The sequence below is a fragment of the Cervus elaphus genome, chromosome 17 (genome assembly GCF_910594005.1).
Source record: "Cervus elaphus chromosome 17, mCerEla1.1, whole genome shotgun sequence".
Classification (NCBI taxonomy): domain Eukaryota; kingdom Metazoa; phylum Chordata; class Mammalia; order Artiodactyla; family Cervidae; genus Cervus; species Cervus elaphus.
In genome coordinates, this window is record NC_057831.1 from 26,047,878 (window position 1) to 26,069,065 (window position 21,188).

Genomic DNA, 21,188 nt, shown 5'->3' on the forward strand with positions numbered 1-21,188 from the left:
GCAGCTAGCTATTGAAGATTAAAAATACTACTTTAAAAGAATATGAATATGTGGCTTGTGCTCAAATAATACAGTTAGAAAACGTGACTGAGTCTTTGGCTAAGGTAAGTTCTCATTGTGTGCTAGTAATATAGTCATGTACCTGCTCTTAGAGCATCTTTGAATTTCTTAAGAATGAGATGTTAATAATTTAAGGGAGAAATGTTAGTCAAACTAGTTAAGAAATTCAAACCTATTTTACCAGTAATGCTATGACTCTGTACATATTAATTCTCTACACCTGTTTCTATATCTATAAAATGGGAATGATAATACTACCCATCTCATAAGGCTTTTATCCAAGTCAATACTAACATACTTGAAAACAGTTAGGAAAAACCATACACACGTCAGGAGCTCAATAACTGTGAATTCTTCTACTTTAGCCTTTTCCCTCCTAGTGACAATATTCACAGCTTTCTTATTTTTCCCCATAAAGGCCTTTTTGTAATACAAAAAGCGAATACAATAAAATACCATAGAAGCCTAATCGAGCAGAAAATTGAAATGTAGAGATGAAAACAAGTTTATTTTAAGCAGAACACCACATGTCATAGATTAGGCTAATGAAGAGTTTAGCTCCTTCACCGTGGATGTGTGGGTGCCAACTCACACATCCAAGAAGCCAAGTCTCTAGTGTGACAGGTTTCTTCCGTCCCTCCCACCACTGTGTACAATGCTCACTGACTTGAAACTTAACTGAGTGAGCAGTCATGCAAGCAAAAGAAAATACCTCTCCATCCAGACGAGGTCAAACTCCGACCCCAGGAAAACATATAGGCAACACCTTGCTTTAAAGCAGGAGTACCCAGCCTTGAGATCTAATGTCTGGTGATCTAGGTGGAGCTGATGAAATAATGAAAGAAATAAAGCACACAATCAATGTAATGCGCTTGAATCTTCCCGAAACCATCCCCCGCCCATCCCCTGGTCTATGGAAAAAATTGTCTTCCATGAAACCAATTTCTGGTGCCAAAAAGGTTGGGTACTATTGCTTTAAAGGACTTGGAACAGCAAATTGAAGATGCAGCAGCATATAAAACTGTAAGTAAAAGCCACTTCCACTGACAGTTCCACAAAACACTGCAAGGCCACAGTTGATGAGTGAGACACAGATCCTGCTTCAGAAAAAGCATGCGTGACATGTGTTAATGTTTATAAAAAACTCCCCACTCTTTTAGTTTGCAAGGGCTTGCTTTTAGTCCAAATAATATTCTCCAGAATTTCTTGGGCCTCTTGGATCCCCTGTCTTGCAGCAACATGAAGGAGCATCTCTATGTCCCTAGGAGAGAGAGTTACTTAGTAGAATCACAAAGAGTGAATTCAAAGAACCTGCATGTCCAAGTGTTTAGGCTAAGGGCCAGGTTAACACCTGTTTAGACTCATTCTAAGGTACTGAGTGAAACACTTGCTATTTCATCTGGGTTTCATCATGAGTGTCTTCATAATAAAATCAAAAACTACCCAAAGAAACAGTCTTACAACATCAGAGTCCAGCTGGATACTTTTGCCCTATTTAGAAAAATTTTTCCAGCCAAGACTCTTAGGTAATGTCTGAGACACCCCTTTCTTGCAAGCAAATTCTATATTTTGGTTTAGAGTGGTAAGTGGAGAGGGGCTCCATTCAACCTGCTCATCAGTCAGTTGTAAAACTGCCCACCAGCAGTTGTGAAAGAGAACGCAGACTGCCCCGTATGATTTGGCTGCCTCCCATTGGTCATTTCAAGATTTCATCACCACGCAATGCGTGAAACCACTATCCCTGAGTGTTACACCAAGTCCCTAGACTCACCCCATCCTTCAGGCTCTCACTGAGACTCCCTCTTTCTGAACCTCGTCTACTCATCAGCCTGAGCTGGATTAAGGTCTACAGTTGGGGGGTGGGGATTACACACAGAACATGGTAATGGAATACATGTCAGTTGCATTTCTTAAAACAAGCTGAAAATTGGACAGTTTATTTGGGGGGAGGCCTATGAAGATGTTCCTGACTCAGAATCTCTGCATGAAAATATCACAGATTATGAACTACTCAAAAACTTTAAGAAAAACTTCTCCAGAGAAAATAGTAGCATTTCTCTTGAGACTGTGAGTAATCAAAAGGGGATTCATCCCATAGACACAAACAGAATTTGTGTCCCAAAAGAGATTTCTACCTTATACTCTTCTATGTTCTATTCTGTTTATGAGAAAATGCTATACAGCTGTAAAGATGGGACTCCTAGGAACCTTAAAAATTCACAGGAGACTCTTAGGATCATGAAATAACCTGGCCTTTCATTTTGGACTCATCAGGTACCTTACAAATTTATTCCATGGGCTCTATGAATGTATATGAATCTTAGATTCTTTTACTTTGTGACTTTTATCATAACTCATAGCACTGTAAGTAGATAAAAAGGCAAGAGTGGGAAGTGCACTATATATAAAACGCTTTCATCTGTCAATTGCAGGCAATGTATGGGGGCACGTTTAGAAGGAATGACATCTCAGCTGGAAGGAAAAAGACTGCTAATTTTCATTACCCTACTGCCATGGAGCCAGTCATGTTTTTCAGTTTTCCGACTGCAAGGTTAAAGGAACCATGAGGATGGTCCTGCTGGGAGGCTCGTCTGAAAAAGAGAGGAAAAGAAAACGGAAGTGGAAATCGGGTTGGAGAGGAATATGCCATAAAAAACAAGGAAACAATGCTGTGAAAATGGATTCCCTTAATACAACCAAAGGCACTGCTAATACAAATATGTAAGCATTACTGGAAATCATGGGGTTTCCCAGGTGGCACTAGTGGTAAAGAACCTGCCTCCCAATGCAGGTGACAGAAGAGAGGCAGGTTTGATCCCTGGGTCAGGAAGATTGCCTGGAGGAAGACATGGCAACCCACTCCAATAGTATTGCCTGGAGAATCCTATAGACAAAGGAGCCTGGAGGGCTACAGTCCATAGGGCCGCAGAGTTGGGCATGACTGAGGGACACTCTGAAAAATCATTACTTCTGTCTTTACATTGGGACAAATGTTAATAAGCCTCTTTCACGAAAAAAACAACAACAACTCTTATTTGAAACAAAGCACTTAAAAAACTGATGTTGTAAGAATATTTCAATCATTTATTTGTTCCAAACTCATTCATCAGCTTCTCCAAACATTAAAATCATTACAATCTTCTCTCCAAAATATATAGGAAATCAAAATATAGGAAGGAACCATCTGGGAATATTAGGAATTCAGTAGCATGTAACCTGATTCTCAAGCACTATTTTAGTTGCTGAAATATGTAATATGCCAACACTTTCCATCAGAAATTTCTACAAAGATGAAAATGTTTGGCGTCTGTGCTTTCCACTATAGTAACCATTAGCTGTGTGTGAGTATTGAATACTTGAAGTGTAGATAGTGCAACTGAGAAACCGAATTTTTTTAGTTTATTTAAGTTTAAATGACCACATGTGGTTAATGGCCATCATATTGGACAGTACAATTTATATAATTATTGCCTTGCTACTTTGCAGTTCTTTTCATTTATTTATGATTAGGGGGAAAAGTCCAAAATACAAGGAAATGTACAAAAGTTTTCTATCTCTAATGCATAAACATTTTGAAAAGTAAGCAGGAAAATAACAACATCCAGTGGGAAAGTGAGAAGACTGCATGAACAGACTTTTCACAGGAAAAAAAGTATTAAAATTACAACATGCTATGTGTGCTTAGTCACTCAGTCGTGTCCAACTCTTTGTGACCCCATGGACTGTAGCTCACCAGGCTTCTCCCTCCATAGAATTCTCCAGGCAAGAATACTGGAGTGGGTTGACATTCCCTTCTCCAGGGGATCTTTCCAATCCAGAGATTGAACCTAGGTCTTCTGCATTGTGAGTGGATTCTTTACCATCTGAGCCACCAGACATTTAGATAAGAAAGCTTCACAATTGACCAAAAGAAAAATTTAACAAGGCACTTATTTAATAAATAAATTTAATGACTCACGAACCATAAAAGATATTTTTAAAATATGCTGGGAGAAATCTTGCCTTTGTAATGCTTTTCCCATCCCATTCCTGATAGTGGACTCCATCACTGAAAAATGGAAAGGTTTTTGAAATTGGCTTTTAACTGTATGTCCCATGTAAGGAAGATCTGGTTTATAAAATATTATTTAGGGCAACACTTCTAAAATTTTAATCCACAAGCTAGCCACCCCAGAATCTTGTTATAATGAAGATTATGAATCTTCATTCATTATAACAAATGAACCTTATTATAATGTTTCAGTAGGGCTGGCTTAAGGCCTCAATGGCTGCATTTCTAACAAGTACCTGCCTGGTGATACCAGTGCTGCTCGTGTGTGGCCTAGGTCTCAGTAGTAAGGGTCCCAGCTAAGCAGAGTTAAACACCAACCATGCTGAGCTATTCCAGACCCATGTCATTCCCTTCCTGATTCTCAAAGGTACTTCTGTTGGCAGGTGAATTTGATCAGAATATCCACTTTAAACTTCGTGTTGAAATGTGTTACTGAAATGGCTTCCTCTGCTGGTTCCTTTTTACTTTATAAATCAGTGTGGACTTCTAGAGCAGTGGTTTGACCTCCCTACACATTACAGCTACCCAGGATGCTTTTCAGCACAACTCAGTCAATCTGGAGTTGGGCATTAGTATGTTTCAAAAGCTCCCCAGGGGATGCTAATACGTAGCCAGACTCGTCACCCACTATTCTAGCAAGAAGACAAAAGGCATCTGAGAAGGATGATCTCATCAATACGAGGGCAATGGCAAAGCCATGGCCATGCTCCCTGCTCACTCGGATAACCGAACACTTCTCTGCATCATAGGAGACTCTGATCATCAGCATTACCCTATAGAAATAAAATGCATCCATGGTAATTTTAAATGTCCTGATAGCCACATCAAAAGTTTTAAAAGGAATAAGTAAAATTAAATAATATACTTTATTTAATCCTATATACCCAACATATTATCATTCGATGTATAATCCATACAAAGAATTGTTAGTGAGATATTTTATATTCCTTTCTTCACATGAAATCTTGGAAACCCCGTGTGTACCTTACATGTACAGCACATCTCTGTTCACACTAACCACACTTCAAGGGCTCAGTGGCCTATGTGGCTAGTCACTGTCATATTGGACAATATCACTTTAAAGAATACTATGGCAAAATTCCACTTTCAGGGGTTCCTACTTTTGAATACATTGAGACTTCATGAACCCTAAGCCAGTTCTCTATATCAAGCGACTTTGACCTTAGTCCTAACTTGTCCTTGTTTTCTACCACAGTCTCCTTGTAGAATGGAGTTTCTAACATCTCAGAGCCTATTTATTCCCGTTGTTTAACCTTTAGAGTGTCAGGTAAAGCATTCAAGTCTTTGTTTCCAAAGTTATTATTACTTTCTCAAACTGCAAATAGAATATATATTTTTCTGTGAGGACTCATCACACCAGTGCCATACAATCAGAATTATAAAAGCTACCCATGGAAAAATTTGTATATTGAGTGGAATTTAGGCCCAAAATAGAATAAAAAATAGATAAATGTATTTCTACTTTTGAATTCAAATGAATGTGTCTCTAATTGTCAAGAGTTCAAAACTTTAGTAAACAAGGTAATGCTAATACAGTGCTGTTAATCACATTATTGATGTTCTGGATCTTGATCTAGAATGGTATATATTCTCCAGTTTAGCTCTTTTAAAGCTAATCTGTTGTTTGCTTACATTGTGTAGACTGTTTTTAAATGCATCAGACACATCACTTCTGTCACTACTCCGACCTCACCGCTGAGTGGAAAAAGAAGTTACCAACACTTTAAAAAAGTGTACCTTATTTTTGTTCTAGGGAAGAAGCACCAAAATCATAAGGTTTTCTATCTCAGCACTTCCTGAAATGACAGCTCTAGAGTTTTGCTTTTGGTAGGGGTTGTTTTTCTTACCTAAACCAGTGCATTGCCATCTCTTGATCCTTCACCACACCAGCTCCTGGGTGGAACCAAAAGGTATCACAGAAAAAAGGGACTCAGTCAATTATTAACTAAAATCGTCTATAAACCTAGAGATACATAAATAAATTCTAACCAGCAAACGCCTCCCCTTCCTTTTCCCCTAGTAAAATGAGCACAAGATGAGCAAAGGAGTTACCTTTCAGGTATCTCTGGCCAACAATATGCTGGGCACTGGGGTACCCCAAGTGAGCATAAAGATGTGCCACATGGAAATGGAAGCTCTGGGAACACAGCCAGATGTAAAGCAGAGAGACCATGCTTCCTGATATGACTAGGAGCTACAAAAATAAAAAGAACAGAAGAGAAGTGTGGGGATATACTTACGGTTCAGATGTGGGAGAAATGAGTATATTCTATAAGGAAGGCATTTCAGGATGAGATCCATATGATTTACAGATGAAGGATGTTCCACATAGGTCTCTGTTTATAGGGGAAATTTTTATTATCGCTAGTCTTTTATTTTTAATCATTCTGGTGATATATTTTTAACTTTTTGGGCGATGTAATATAACTGGCTTGGGTAACTACTTAGTATTGGATACTGACCAATAGGATCTTAACTGTTTATAAAAGGAAAAAAAAATGAAGGCAGAAACAAAAGAGGAAGCAGAAAAGAGAATTAACATGTTTACTGTTTGGGCAGAAACAGTGGGTGGTGAGGCTAAGATGGGAGGGAGGTTCCTGCCCTGTTCTGCCAATCCGGAGAACCCACAGCCCTGGTCTCCTTCTCTGACAGTTTTGGCTGCAACAACAGAAATAAAAGACCTTCAGATGGCACTTTCAGCTTCCTCCCTAAAGAGGTCCAGGTGAGCCAGTGGGTCTCCAGAAGATGAGAGAAGATGAGAAAACTCACAGCTTGCTAGGGCTGACATAACCAAATACGACAAACTGGGTGGCTTACACAACAGAAATGGATTTTCTCACAATCTATAACCAGATGTTCCAGATCAAGGTGTCAGCAGGATTGGCTTTTTCTAGGCTTTTCTCCTTGACTTATAAATGACTGTCTTCCTATAACTGCCTCATCTGTCCTCTGTAAACTTCTGTGACCAAATTTCCTCCTCTTATGAGGACACCAGTCCTATTGATTAAAGTCCATATTAATGACCTTATTTTAACATATTTACCTCTGTAAAGATCCTGTCTCCAGATACAGTCACATTCTTAGGTACAAGGGCAGTGTCGGGGTGGGGGAGGTTAGGACTTTAACATATGAAGTTGGTGGAGGACAAAATTCAGCCCATACCAGTAGCCTTGTCTGACGGTGGAGGATGCTTCCTAAAAGAGCTGGTGGATTAGCAGGAGCCTTGACATCAATTTTTTTTTTTTTTTTTTTTGTCATTTTTGACCGTGCTGCATTGCTTGCAGAATCTCAGTTCTCTGACCAGGGATCAAACCTGGGCCATGGCAGTAAAAGCCCAAATCCTATCCACTAGGCCACCAGGGAACTCCCAACATCAATTTTCTCTAGCAATGTGAACATGCCTCTAAGTTCCCTTCAGGAAGCTCTACGAAGTGAGGTTCTTTCCCATGAGAAGCTTGTACTTCAGCCATGGGTTGATGCCCAAACAAGTTTACATCATCCATCAACCGAATCAATGTGGCCATTATTGTTTTGAGAAATATGGCAAACACTTTCTGAGATGTTGATTCATGCAGACATCAGAGGCTAAGAGGCAACTCAGTCTTGTGGGGCAGCCTTGAAATGCAGCAAGACCATGAAGAGCTTCACCAGCAAGGACAGCTCAGGGCCCCATACCCTTCTCTTACCCTCACCTAGCTGGATTCTGAGGATGGCCTCAGATTCTGAGAAAAAACACAGTGTGATTGACATCTTCCCTCTCAGATACGATTTTTCTTCTAAGAGAAGAAAAAAACATAGCTTCAAACTTAAAAACTCAATTCTCTATAGCTGCCATGAAAGCTAAATATCTATTACTGATTCCAAGATCAAGAGCTTAAAAATAGACTTTTAAACTCAAGTCTTTTAACCAAACAAATCAATCAGGAATTGAAAATTTGGAGAACAAGAGATGGTGTTTTACAGACTTTCATTTAGAATCTTAATAAGCACAAAACAAAGATCATTAAATATATTTAATGGTCATATTGAAGATATACTAGAGAAAAAATAATTATCTTAGCATAGTCCAGTATGAACAAAATGATAAGTTATAATTCTAAATATTTATACTTACACAATAAGTTATATATTACTCTAATTTCTACAATGTAACTTCAACTTTGATAACATATCTCTTTCCTCTTTAGGGAGTTGTTGGTTATTCATAATAATGTATTGAAAAGTCTGTTTCCGTCTTTGTGTGACTGCATTTATGATAGTAGTGGTGTTCCTTACTGTTGAAAGTGGTTTTTTTTGTTTTTTTTTTTTTGGTCTCTGTGCATATGTGTGTGCATTGGAGGAGATTTTAATTTTTTAATCCTATTACGGCATCCAAAGTCATCTCTATTGATCCTGCTTCCTGAACGAATGCTCTTTCACATATTTCTATATGTCACAAGGTTTCACAGAAGATGAATGTCTGTTTTGAAACTCTTCAAATCCTTTTTGAAATTATGTCATTTATTCAGTATTTATTTTGTATGTGTCAGACACTGTTCTAACCACTGTGAACAAAACAAGCAAAATTCACTGACCAATTGCAGCTTAAATTATAGTTGGGGTAGAAAGTGAGTGAACAGACAATAAATTTTTTAAAAAGTAAAATTTATATTGGATGATAATAAGTGCTATAGAGAAAGAACAGAAGGATAATAGGGAATAGTGTGAAGCAAGAGGTACAAATTTCAAAAGGATAGATGAAAACAATGGGCAAAGAAAACTAGAAAAGTAAGTGTGATGGTGGCTCTGTTTAACAGAGTGAACTCCAATGAGCATCACAGAATGTCCAGAAAGATTTGAGAGAATTATATCAGCAAAGATACTCATAGGGACAGAGATGGCACAAAATAAAAAGAGGTCATTGAACCCCTGATTTTCTACTTATAGGAAGCAAGCTAAGAAAACTCACCTGCAAAACATGCTTCCTGTGATGAAGAAAGGAAGGATGAATCAGAGAGTGAAGCCAAGGGCTCAGAGGATGGAGCCAAAAGTCATGGAGAAGGTCTGGAGTCATTCCAGATTTTGGAATCCAATCAAGGAACTTTCAGTCTTTGTCTGGGGGGACCCCAGAACTGCTCTAGACTGAGAACTCCTTTGTGACTCCCACTTCCCCCCCGTTTTTGAACTGAAATGTCTATGGCAGTTTTCCTATGCTGGTCCCAACATTATATGTTGGATGTGTGGAGTCAGATGACTTGTCTCTTTAGTCTCATGGGTCACAGGTAAACAGATATTGCATTCAAGGAGTTGTACTTGAGTTGTATGTGGAGAGCCTCACTCACACCAAGGATTTCTGGGGCCACTAGAAGCTGGGAGAAAAGTATGAAACAGAGCCTCCAGAAATAACCACACCTGCCAATAACTTGACCTCAGACTTCTGGCCTCCTGAACTGTGAGAGAATAAGTTTCTGTGGTTTTCAGCAGTTTGTGGTATTTTTGTTACCTAGGAAATAAACACACCCTCCAAAGCAAAGGTTAGTCAGGCTTACTGTCTGGTATAAAAGATTAGGATTCCCCCAAATCAGGGTTCCTGTGATGTAATTCAACCCGCTGTATGTGAATTGTCACCTGGCTCACCCGATTCCACCCTCTGGGCATTTGGTTTTGAAAGCCAATAGGGCTTGCTTTCGGGGCTTCCCAGGTGGCACTAGTGGTAAAAAACCCACCTGCCAATGCAGGAAGCGTAAGAGACATGGGTTCAGTCTCTGGGTGAGGAAGATCCTCTGGAGGAGGGCATGGCAACCCATTCCAGTTTTCTCACCTGGAGAACCCATGGACAGAGGATCCTGGAGGGCTAAGATCCTATAGGGTCACAAAGAGTCAGACATGACTGAAGCAACTTAGCTTGCACATATGTGTACACATCCACATAATACCATTTATTAATTTCATCTGCAAGCTTCTTCTATAATATAATTCACTTGGACCAAAAAATATATATAGGCTTAGTAAGAACATCTAGGCCATTTTCCATAATCTACATACCCAAATGGCAATACTGATAAAAAAGTAAAAGTCAAATTTGTTGCTGTCATCTATAATTTTATGCCATCAGCTTAAAGCAGTGAGTCTATGCCTTCCCCCAAATCTAAAACCCATTTTTATTCTTTTCCAATTTTAAGGAGCTTCCATTTTCTTCCTATAAGCTCATAAATATTACTTACTTATATTCCCCTTTATTGATTGATGCTTGAATTTTTTCACATATCCTTCTTTTATCTGGGTTCATAGGCAAATACATTATGTAAATATCAATCTTTTGAGAGAACGCTTTATCTTCTTTCTCTTTGGACCATTTGTTCATTAAAAAGAAATGAGCCAGGGACTATGCTAGATACTAGGTAGTGATCAAAACAAAAACAAGAATGAAAACACATATATCTTATGATATGGAAGATAAATACTAATAACAAAATATGCAAGTAAAATTACAACTGTGGTAAGTACTAGAATGAAACTGTATAATAAGGAAGTTCAACTTTTCATTTCTTTGTATCAAAGAGTATGGGTTAGTTTCGGGAGGGTGCAGCTGGAGGAGACAGTGGAAAAATTAAGAAAAGTTTTGATCAAAGGCTATGTTAGGATTTTGGTCTTATTTTAAGAGCAATAGGTAATCTCTGGAGTGTGTATGTATATGGGAGAGGGGGAGGGTGACATGAGTTAGGGAGGAACATGATCATTTTGAGTTTCAAAACTATCACTCTGATCACAATATAAAGCCACAGCTGTCAAAGTGAAGTATGCAAGATGTTCCACTGGGGAGCAAGGAAAATATTTGAACTTCTGTGAACATAATATATTAAAAAATTTAAGCTCTACTGGTATTTAGCCCAGGGATTCATTTAGTCTGTGTGTCAGATGATCATGTCACTTGGGGGAGTAGAGATAAACCCGGGCTAACAAGACTCTCCACAGCGTTACCTGGGAACCCTCATTCATTCACATGCTTTCACTCATTGGCTGTGTCTCAGTTTGTGTGTGTTTGAGTTCATGGACTGATAGTTTACTTACAACCTTGATAAAGTGGACACAATTTCAAAACGACTCCTGTAAAGGAGCCTGGCCTGAAGTGAATGCTAACATTGCAAGGCTTAATGACCAAAATAATTGCCCTGGGCTTCTGACTTGCAGTGACTCCAATCACTGAATTAAGAGGACCAGATTAGGATCCCCTGAGTAGGAGAGGGGGCAGAGGTGGCTGACTTTTGTTTGGATCTCATTGGGCTCAAGAAGGGTGGTACAGCAGGCTGCTGGCTGTGGGTGTTGGGAATTTTACAGATGTCTAGACGTCTGAGTCATCTGAATAAAGGTGATAATTTAGGTTTTATAGGCTTTAATGAAAAGTTAATTTTAAATATCAAAATTTCAATTTTTAAAATTCTCATATCATTTATGATCTATCTTCCCTTGTTGTGAATAATTGAAATTCTGTATTTACTCTGATGTTTTTAAAGTTATCATTTCTAAAGTTAAGGGCAGATGTTTTCAATCGGTATTTAGAAGAGAATTTCACAGTATTTTTTTTTATCATGAGTAAATGTGTTAACGACTTTTAAAAGGGTATTTGTTTTAAAAAGGCATTTGAAATCAGCCATTTAACTTTTTAAAGTATGAAATTATAAAACATACAGAAAATAAACTTGATTCCCATGTACACACCAGCCATATTTGGTAGGTTTTTATTTTGCCATATTCACTCCAGATTTTTTTTAAAGAACTAAAGCACTGTAAAGATAAAAACACACTCATTCTCATCTCTTACCCTCTCTTCTCACAGAAGTAACAGCTAAGCCAGCATTAAAAGTTCAACTATTGTGCTGAATTTTTAAGCAAGAACAAGCTAAAGTTAGCTACATCACCAAGCATTAATCCTAAAAATCAGCATGAAGGGAAAAAAGGAAATTCCAAGCTCTTTCAGTATTTCGTAGAGCAGGACTGAGTGGCTGAGCGCACAGACACACAATATTTAACTGCAGCAGCACTGCTAAAACTAACCACAACATCAAGTTGCTTTACTTTTGGTTGGAATTTTTTAAGGATTATGGTGTGTGTTTATATCAACAAGGATCATAAGCCAGAGATTATTTTTATATTGTAGTTTTCTTAGTAGAAATTTATTAAAACACAAAATTCATTAAGAAAAAAAAAAAGAGTCTTAAGTGTATCCTTTGTGATAGAAGACTGAAATCAGTATTTCAGCCCTGGCTATAGTCAGTTCTACAAATTTGAGGACATAGTGCTACGCTCTATGGTTACAAAGATAAACATATGACCTGGGCCTTGATTTCAAGCATTTCAAAGTTGTGGGCAGAGATATAAGCAAGTTGCAAAACAGAATGATAAGATCTTTTACAAAGATGCAGAGTGTACATAGTTTCAGGGGAGAGAAGAGGGTGGTACTTGTCCAGAATTAAATTCCCTATCTTCTTCCTCACAGCTCACCCCTTCCTCACTTCCCTGGCATGCATGCTCAGACTCTAGGTCCTGTCTGACTCTTTGTGACCCCCATGAACTGTAGCCCACCAGGCTCCTCTGTCCATGGGATTCTCTAGGCAAGAATACTGCAGTGGGTTGCCATTTTCTTCTCCAGGGGATCTTCTGGATCTTTCAACCCAGGGATTGAACACATGTCTCCTGCTTGGCGAGCAGATTCTTTACCACTGAGCCACCTGGGAAAACCACTTCTCTTACATTCAATCAGCTCCAAGTTCTGTGTAATCAGACTCCTAAGGTCTCTCACATGTTCACTCTTCTCCTTCCCCACTGTTGTAGACTCACTGTAACCACCACCATCTCACCTGAACTCTTCAGGACGGTCAGAGGATCCTCCTTTTCTTCCCTAGTGATGGGTACTCACCTCTGTTACAGTATCAGGGATACCACTCCCACCTGCACTCACTCATAAACCCACATTTTATAGGCTCCACAAAAGAAAGGTTGTTCTGCTTATTTTTGTTTTCCTTTGTATACCCAGCTACCTGCCTCATACACTGTAGCTCCTTTAATAGTTCAATGAATGAGTCTAAGTGAAGCAGAAATTGAACTTAATTTACAGCATTCACTGGTTATCTCTAGCTTGTCCTTAGCTTCAGTTAGGAAGCTAACTGAATTCATTGAATTCATTTATTGAGAAATAGGAAAACATAAAATACACTGGTAATTTACAAAATGAAAATAGCTTTAATTACAAAAAAAGAAAAAGAAAAGAACCTGAGACAACAGTTTTGAATTTGCTTTTACAGTACCTCAGTGGTTGTTACTAGTCCAACTTGATAGCCAGGCTCACAAGCCACAAATGGGCTTCAATCCAACAGTCTGTTTGCTCAGCTTTATGGAGGGAAATGGGAGAGGAAATACAGGTGGTATAATCTCTGCATTCATCCGGGGGCTTGGAAGCCACCCCTCAGCCACATTGGCAGGGCGGCCACAGAGCAGGTGTGTGTGGTCCCTGGGCCTCTGTGAGGCTGCCCTCAACTTTCCACCTGTCTTTCAAACCATTCCAGTCAGGTCAGCCTAAAGCCTGCATCACCACTCACTGCACCCCAGCTGCACAGACCAAGGGTAAATAAAGCATGATAGACACAACATTCCACATTTTATCTTCACTCTGCTGTGGCCAAGGAAACAGTGCCATGAGGAGACATTCCAAGGCAGGTCTGGATCAGCCCAAACCTGCTGTTAACCCTTTCCTCATGGCCTTCTGCCCTTTCATGCCCTCAGTTTCAATAAATAACTGATCAACAGGTAAACTGCAGTGGGGGGAAAGGGGAGTTCCCCAATGGCTTAGTAAAATTCCAATGCAAGAGATGCAGGTTCGATCCCTGGGGTGGGAAGATCCCTTGGAACAGGGAAAGGCTACCCTCTCCAGTATTCTTGCCTGGGAAATCTCATGGACAGAGGAACCTGGTGAGCTACAGTCCATGAGGTCGCAAAGAGCCTGACATGACTTAGCAACTAAACAACAAGAAGATAAACTGGGAGGGAAAAGATACTTTCAAATAAATTACAAGAAAATAAAACCTGAGAGGAAAAAGAGGATAATAAAACTTATGGCTTCTCCAATTAAGTGCGTGACTCTTCTCTCATGGTTGCCACATGTCTCCTATGCCATCCTACGTATTCACCCTTCCTGTGAGTGTTTAGCCCAGGAATAATCTCTGCACCTATTTCCTGAATGACAGATCTGGTCCTCATGTTGGAGGGGAAGCCGGCAGCAGCGCCTGCAATCCACATGTATGTCCATGCTGCAGAAAAAAACTAGTCCTGGTTAACATTAGGGGAGTGAAAGCTTGGGGAACATATAAGGAATATCGAAAATCACTGTTAGATAAAAGAGAACCACAATAATCAGTTACAGGAGCATGCATTCTTGAATGTCCCTTGAATCATAATTATCTGTGTAGAAGGCTAAATATATAAGCTCAAACTAGGATAAAACTGGCATTTTCTTCTCTTATATATACATTAAGCAACTGTAGTATTTTTTATTAGTAGTAGTATTTAGTAGTAGTATACTACTACTATTTTTTGGTAGTAGTATTTCAGATTAGTAGTAAAAATGTGTATTTTGAGTGTTGGGTGTTTATATGGAAAAGAGAGTCCCACTGATGTTTGGGACCAGCTTAACGTTATAGACAAGATAAAGATTTCATTCGAGGGATTTTTTTTTCTCCTACTTGGGAATAATTTCCCTATTCTAAACTTTGTGGATGCATTTCTAGACTAGTTAATAGGTAATTAGTCAGGCATCCTCATAAAAGTTTTCATGTAAGGTGATTTCATATTTGAAAAATAAAAAGGATAATGCCATATCAACCACCGGTTTAATACTGGCCACTAGGGCTTAGCCTGGAGAAGGAAATGGCAACCCACTCCAATATGCTTGCCTGGTGAACCCCAAGGATAGAGAGCCTGGTGGGCTGCCACCTATGGGACTGCACAGAGTCAGACACGACTGAAGCGATTCAGCAGCTGCAGCAGCAGGGCTTAGCCACTAGCTCTTAGGGAACAGTTAGTTTACTGCAAAACTTCAGTTTTTTTTTTCACAATTGTCAGACTTGTGATTAAATATCATGCAATAAATATATATTCATGTATACTCCCTCCTGAAACATTAAATTGAGAGGAAACCAATCAGAGAGGTGGGGTGGTGGGAGAGAGAGAGAGAGAGAACAGCAAAACAAAAAGATAAGAGAATTAGAGCATCTTCCCAGGAAATCTGATTTCCAAATATAAGAGTTCCATAAAGAAATGAGTAAAAACGAAGAGGAGAAAATTATCAATCAATTTAAGAAAATTTCCCAGAACTGAAGGACAAGAATTTCCAGACTGAAAGGTCACACCATAACTGAAGGTGATGTCCAGCACTACAGGAAAGAAACAAATCACATAAATGAATATTGCTGAGAGACTTTAGAGCACTGGCCAAAGAAAAGGGAGGGAGGTGGGAAGGGGGTTCGGGGTGGGGAACACATGTACACCCATGGCTGATTCATGTCAATGTATGGCAAAACCACTACAATATTGTAAAGTAATTAGCTTCCAATTAAAATAAATAAATTTAAAAAATATTTTTTTAAAGAAAGGGGATTCTAAAAGCTCCTGAGGGTGGGGGATGAAAAGAGAAGAGGGAAAAGGGAAGGGAAGTTACATACCAAGAAGGATGAATCAGAATACTCCAGATATCTCAGCCTCAAAGCTGCTACCTGGAGCATAGTAGAACCCTTCAAATTTTAAGATAAAAGCCCTTGAAATCTATAATTCTAGACACCCAGTCCAACTATCACATAAGTTAATGGTAGACTTAGGATATTTTCCTGTTCAGATACAGAAATGTCACCACATCCACCTCTCACGCAGTCTTGTAGGAAATTATTAGAGGATGCACTCCATCAGGAAAGGACAATAAACCAAGAAGAGGTAAATCTCAGGATCTCAGCATCCAAGGATGAGGGATCCAGTACAGGAAGAGAGCAAAGGGGATTTCTGGGATGCTGTGATGGACATATCAGGAAGACTCCTGAGAAGCAGGTGGTGAGAACAAATTTCCAGATTGGAGCATTAGGAGGCAAGGTGTGTCTTCAAGAGAAAAGGGAAATCTGAGATTATCCAAAGTGTTAGAATATATTAAGAGGAAGGTAACGCTTTATAAAGCAACACAGGATGAATTAGACATAAGCATAAGGAAAATTAAGCCAAAAAAAATAAAGATGAAAGTATAACTATCTAGGGAGGGATTGGGGGCAGGAGGAGAAGGGGACGACAGAGGATGAGATGGCTGGATGGCATCACCGACTCAATGGACATGAGTTTGAGTAAACTCTAGGAGTTGATGATGGACAGGGATGCCTGGCATGCTGCGATTCATGGGGTTGCAAAGAGTCAGACACGACTGAGTGACTGAACTGAACTGAACTGAGACAACAAAATTATAGAAGAAAGTAATTGTAATCATTGTGTTGATGGAACTCAGAATAGGAGACCCCTAAATATACCCCTTGGCATATTTAATATTTTAAGTTGAAAGAGTCTGAGAAAACTGAATAAGCAAGAGGGCCTCTTTGACCTTCTCCTGCCCCTCTCCCCTGAAGCAGGTCACGTGATCCTAGCTTGAGAGGTACCCTCCCTATACCTATAGGAAAGGAACATCCTTGTCTCTAGGACCCAGAATCCAGATGAACAGGTCTTGCTAAGTTTTCCTTATCACTTCACTGACTTCACATCCTTTGTCCTATCACATTTCTCCACAGCTGTCCATTCTTCATCAGACCTAGCAAAAACATTCAGATTTAACCACTTCTTCAGATCTTCGTTTCTTTATGAAGGTCCCCATGTCATGTAGCAGTGTTAGTCACTCAGTCGTGTCCAACTCTTTGCAACCTCAAGAACTGTAGCCTGCCAGGCTCCTCTGTCCATGGGATTCTCCAGGCAAGAATACTGGAGTGGATTGCCATTCCGTTCTCCAGAGGATCTTCCTGACCCAGGGATCGAACCCAGGTCTCCTGCATTGCAGGCAGATTCTATGCCATCTGAGCTACAGGGAAGATCCTATGCAAAAATGTGTTAAATAAATGTGTATGCTTTCCTCCTCCTATTAATCTGTCTTTGTCAGTTTAATTTTCAGACTCAATCAAAAGAGTCAAGGAAAACATTTTTCCTCCCCTATAGTATACTACATGGGTCAGCTGTAAATGATATTTAAATGGGCATAATAATAAACATTGAATAATGGTTTAGCAAAGAGGAAGCTGTAGCTATACTAGAACAAAAAAAGGGTAACCGTCTTTGAAGGACAGGAGTACCAAGGTTAGAAATAAGAATTTATCAATAGTAATAAATTGAACAAAATAGTACTACATGAATGTTATTTATAAATACAAGGAAAAAGATCTAAAAGTTGAAAGTAGTTTTTGAGGAAAAATAATCAGGAGAAGGAAGGTAGAGAAGACTGATGTTTTGAAATGATAAGCCTTGTGAAATACTTGATTTTTTTAAAATATTGCATCTGTTTATAGCATTAAAATAAAATTTTAATTTAGAAGGTAGAAAAAAGACTTTTATCCTCAGAGACTCAAATTTAATTTGTAAATAATGACAAATGAACATTTTAATGATGGTTGACTTAGGAAAATAAGGATTGAACAGGTTTAGACTCTTGTGACTTCCTGCTGGCACATACTGAGGGCATAATGATTCTACACTTGATCTTAGCCAAAAGGCCGAGAAGCAATGGCATAATGATTCGTAACTGGTAATACCATTAGGATACTTTCTGAGGTATGAGATTCTCATCTTGAATACCATCACCGTGTAACCATTCTGCCAAATTTGAATGGTCCTATTTGCACCCCGCAGTCTTTCTTCCCAGGTGGCTCAGTAGTCAAGAATCCGCCTGCTAATGCAAGAGACACAGGTTTGATCCCTGGGTAGAGAAGATCCCCTGGAGAAGGAAATGGCAACCCCCTCCAGTATTCTTGCCTCGAGAATTCCACAGGAGTCTGGCAGGCTAAAGTCCATGGGGTCATAAAAGCATCAGATAGGACTCAGTGACTTTTAAACAAAAACAACAATTTGCACCCAGCAACCCACCTGTCAGACTGCTATATGGACCAGTTTAGATGGCAACAGGGAATACAAGAGAGTGTTTCCATCATTAACTGTCATCATAGCTTGTTTGTCATTTCAATTTAATCTCACATTTATTGCAATGAGAACTAACACAGTGCTGGCATTTATCTGCTATAAATATCAAAACGAAACTTTGGCATTATAGGAAACATGGATATTTTGATAAGGACTTTCTGCCACACCATCTTAGTAAGTTTAAATGGTTGCAAATTATAGCTATTTTGGTAACATCATCAATTTTTTAAAGAGAAAGATCTATTGCTGAATTATTAATAATAGGTATTTTATACAGACAAGATAGTTGTATAAATTTATCAGCACTCTGCAAGGAGGAAGATGCATAGCTTCTTCCTGTTTTGTTTTCTCTTTTTTTTTTAATCAGTGTATTTTCAGGTGGCCGGTGATAATTCATCCAAAACAGATAAGAACGCTTGGTTATAACAATAAAAAACAAAGAGTAATCTGTCTCTTTTCACAGTACAGGTCACCCATATCATTCAAACTATACAAGTAAATCACATTCATTTTACATTTTCTTTTGGATTAGCTGTAATTTCTTGGCAATGAACTAATGAAATAGGGCCCATTAAGGGAGGACAGCTTCCTAGGAGTTGTCTCTTTATCTTGTTGAGAGAGAAAAGAACTCTCCCTAAGGCAGAATGGGGACCATGCCTGGCATAATCAGCAAACTCTCAGTTGTCTGGACTGATATGGAAGTCACTTCCATGTCAGAACCAAAGACTAGAATTCCACTTTGCGGTTCAAAGTCAATGGAAAACTGAAGTTCTTAAGTTTCAACCAAGAGGTAAAAGAGGGCGTTTGAAATCTTCCATGTAACATCTCTGGACAATACACAAGATATCTTAACTGTAGTTGCCTCCAGAGGGGAGAATTTGGTGGGTAAAGGTTAGGAGTGATGAAGTAGGAGTTTGTGATAGGGGATAAGTGGTTCCTCTTACTATAGTTCTTGAATTTTGCACTGTATCCATATGTTGCAAAAGTTTTTTTTAAACTAATTTTTTTAAAAACCTATACATAAGGAAGTATCTATAGTCTTAAAATATTCATATAATTGCTGTTATTCAGACTCAGTATTGCCTGATAGCATAGCAGTTACAATAGTTTCTGTTCAAGAATATTCTGTAAAACTAAGTTCTACCTTAATATATTCCATAGCTTTTTTTCTTGATTTTCTTTTTTTTTTTTCTCTATGTTTATTAGTTGAAGGCTAATTACAATATTGTAGTGGGTTTTGTCATACATTGACATGAATCAGCCATGGTTTTACACGTATTCCCCATCCCGATCCCCCCTCCCACCTCGCTCTCTACCCGCTCCCTCCGGGTCTTCCCAGTGCACCAGCATTTACCTGCATGAACATAATCCAGTTTCTAATACCTTAGAGTAAGAGGATGTGAAAATATGAATGAGCTGACAACAGTAATAGCAAGCAAGTCTCATAGTAGATTTTTATTTTCCTCACACAAGTTTCAACTTTTTAAAAGCTGTTTGATACCAAACAAACTTTCAAAACATAAAAACATTAACTGAAATTGATATTAGTCCTCCAACTTTTCAGCTAAGTTTGTATAAATTACACTGTGTTTATGATTTCTATCAGCTGACTAAAAAAATGGGAAAATGCAAGGCTAGCTATCTGGTGTCAAATAATCAGCTAAATTTTAATGAGTGTTTTATGAGTTCTTTGTTTACAGGTTTTTAAATAAACTAACTGGTTAAGTCACGAAGTCCAAATTAGTGTGTACACATAAATTTTGAAAAACTTTTGATGCATATAATCTTGAATAAATCTGTCTTCAATATATTCTCCAAGAAAACAAACATTTCCTCTGTTAATTCTTAACTGCAGCATTGTGGAAAAATACAGTGTGGCTCCTATGTTATGTAACCATGGTTTACAATTAGCACATTTCTCCCTCTTTTCCTGTTGGTCTCGTGCCCGGGAATTGAGCCCTTACCTCCCATGTATTCCATGAATCACGGGCGTGCGCCTTGTACTTCCGGGGCAGAGTTGTTCCCAAGGCATATGTGTCACTCGCCTGGGATCTTCGTTTCTGGTTTTGAGGCATCAAAGGCGTCATCTTCTTCTTCCCCAGTCAGTGCCTCTGTTCCGTCTGTGCTCACCGGCTTGTGTTTGTTGTGTTTGGCCCAATGGACTCTCCAGGGGTCCTTTATTCTTCCTTTCTCCTTCTCTGGAGGCTTATTCCCTTTCATCCTCCCCCCAGGCCCAGTTTTGCTGGGTAACTGGCTTTTCTCTTCTGATTTATGCCTGGGGTAAAGCAGCTGTCTTTTAAAGATAAGAACCAGAGAACAGAGATATCAAAAAGACATGAAGAATAACCTAGGAAAGACAAAAAACCCTTGTCCCTAAAAATGTCTTTGTCATTAGCTTTTTTAATGCTGAACACCCAGATTTATTTCCTCTTGTTCCTCAGTTTGAAGGAACCAAGTTAGTCAAACTGCCTCAATCTGAAGAGAAATAAAATAGGGAAAACGCTGTTTTTGCCAAAGTAATACAATATAAAAAGGGACTAATTTGAATCTTCTTCATTTTTAGTAACTGTTAAAATTAGAGTAGTGTAATAAAAAGGAAGTGATTTTGCTCTGAAAGAAAGTATAGGATGAAAAGAGGAAGCAGAAGAAAATAAATGGCAGGAGCACCAAGGAAAATGAAAAGCTAAGTAAGGTAAGCTAAAAATCATGAAGCAAAAGTAATACTTGGTTATATTATATTGTTGAAGTTAACCTGCACATCTGGACTCACAAAATGGAGGGCACCACAATGGCAGGCCAACATCACAAATCTAAACCTAAGCTACACTGCACTATGGAAAATCCCTGTCAAGAAAATTAACATACACCAGCCACT

The 21,188-nt window shown here is 38.8% G+C and overlaps 1 protein-coding gene and 1 pseudogene across 1 annotated transcript; both read right to left on the minus strand.

The window, feature by feature from the left end:
• Positions 1-549: 549 nt before the first annotated feature.
• On the minus strand, positions 550-20,465 carry LOC122673524. The gene is made up of 5 exons (XM_043871395.1): positions 20,278-20,465; positions 6,185-6,326; positions 5,980-6,025; positions 2,565-2,651; positions 550-1,321 (listed from the first exon to the last, which is right to left on the minus strand). Exons 1-5 carry the CDS (start codon positions 20,398-20,400, stop codon positions 1,195-1,197), a joined length of 525 nt encoding a protein of 174 aa, XP_043727330.1. The 5' UTR covers positions 20,401-20,465; the 3' UTR covers positions 550-1,194.
• Positions 17,736-17,901, minus strand: LOC122673665 (annotated as a pseudogene).
• Positions 20,466-21,188: the final 723 nt, after the last annotated feature.

What these genes read in the sequence shown, in the direction of transcription:
- LOC122673524 (XM_043871395.1), bottom strand. Translation starts at nt 20,400, where the DNA reads ATGACGCCTTTGATGCCTCAAAACCAGAAACGAAGATCCCAGGCGAGT. An exon ending in ATTCATGGAATACATGGGAG is followed by an intron (nt 6,327 to 20,277) that starts GTAAGGGCTCAA and finishes TTATTTTTGTAG; the next exon opens with CTCCTAGTCATATCAGGAAG. An exon ending in TGGCCAGAGATACCTGAAAG is followed by an intron (nt 6,026 to 6,184) that starts GTAACTCCTTTG and finishes GGTTCCACCCAG; the next exon opens with GAGCTGGTGTGGTGAAGGAT.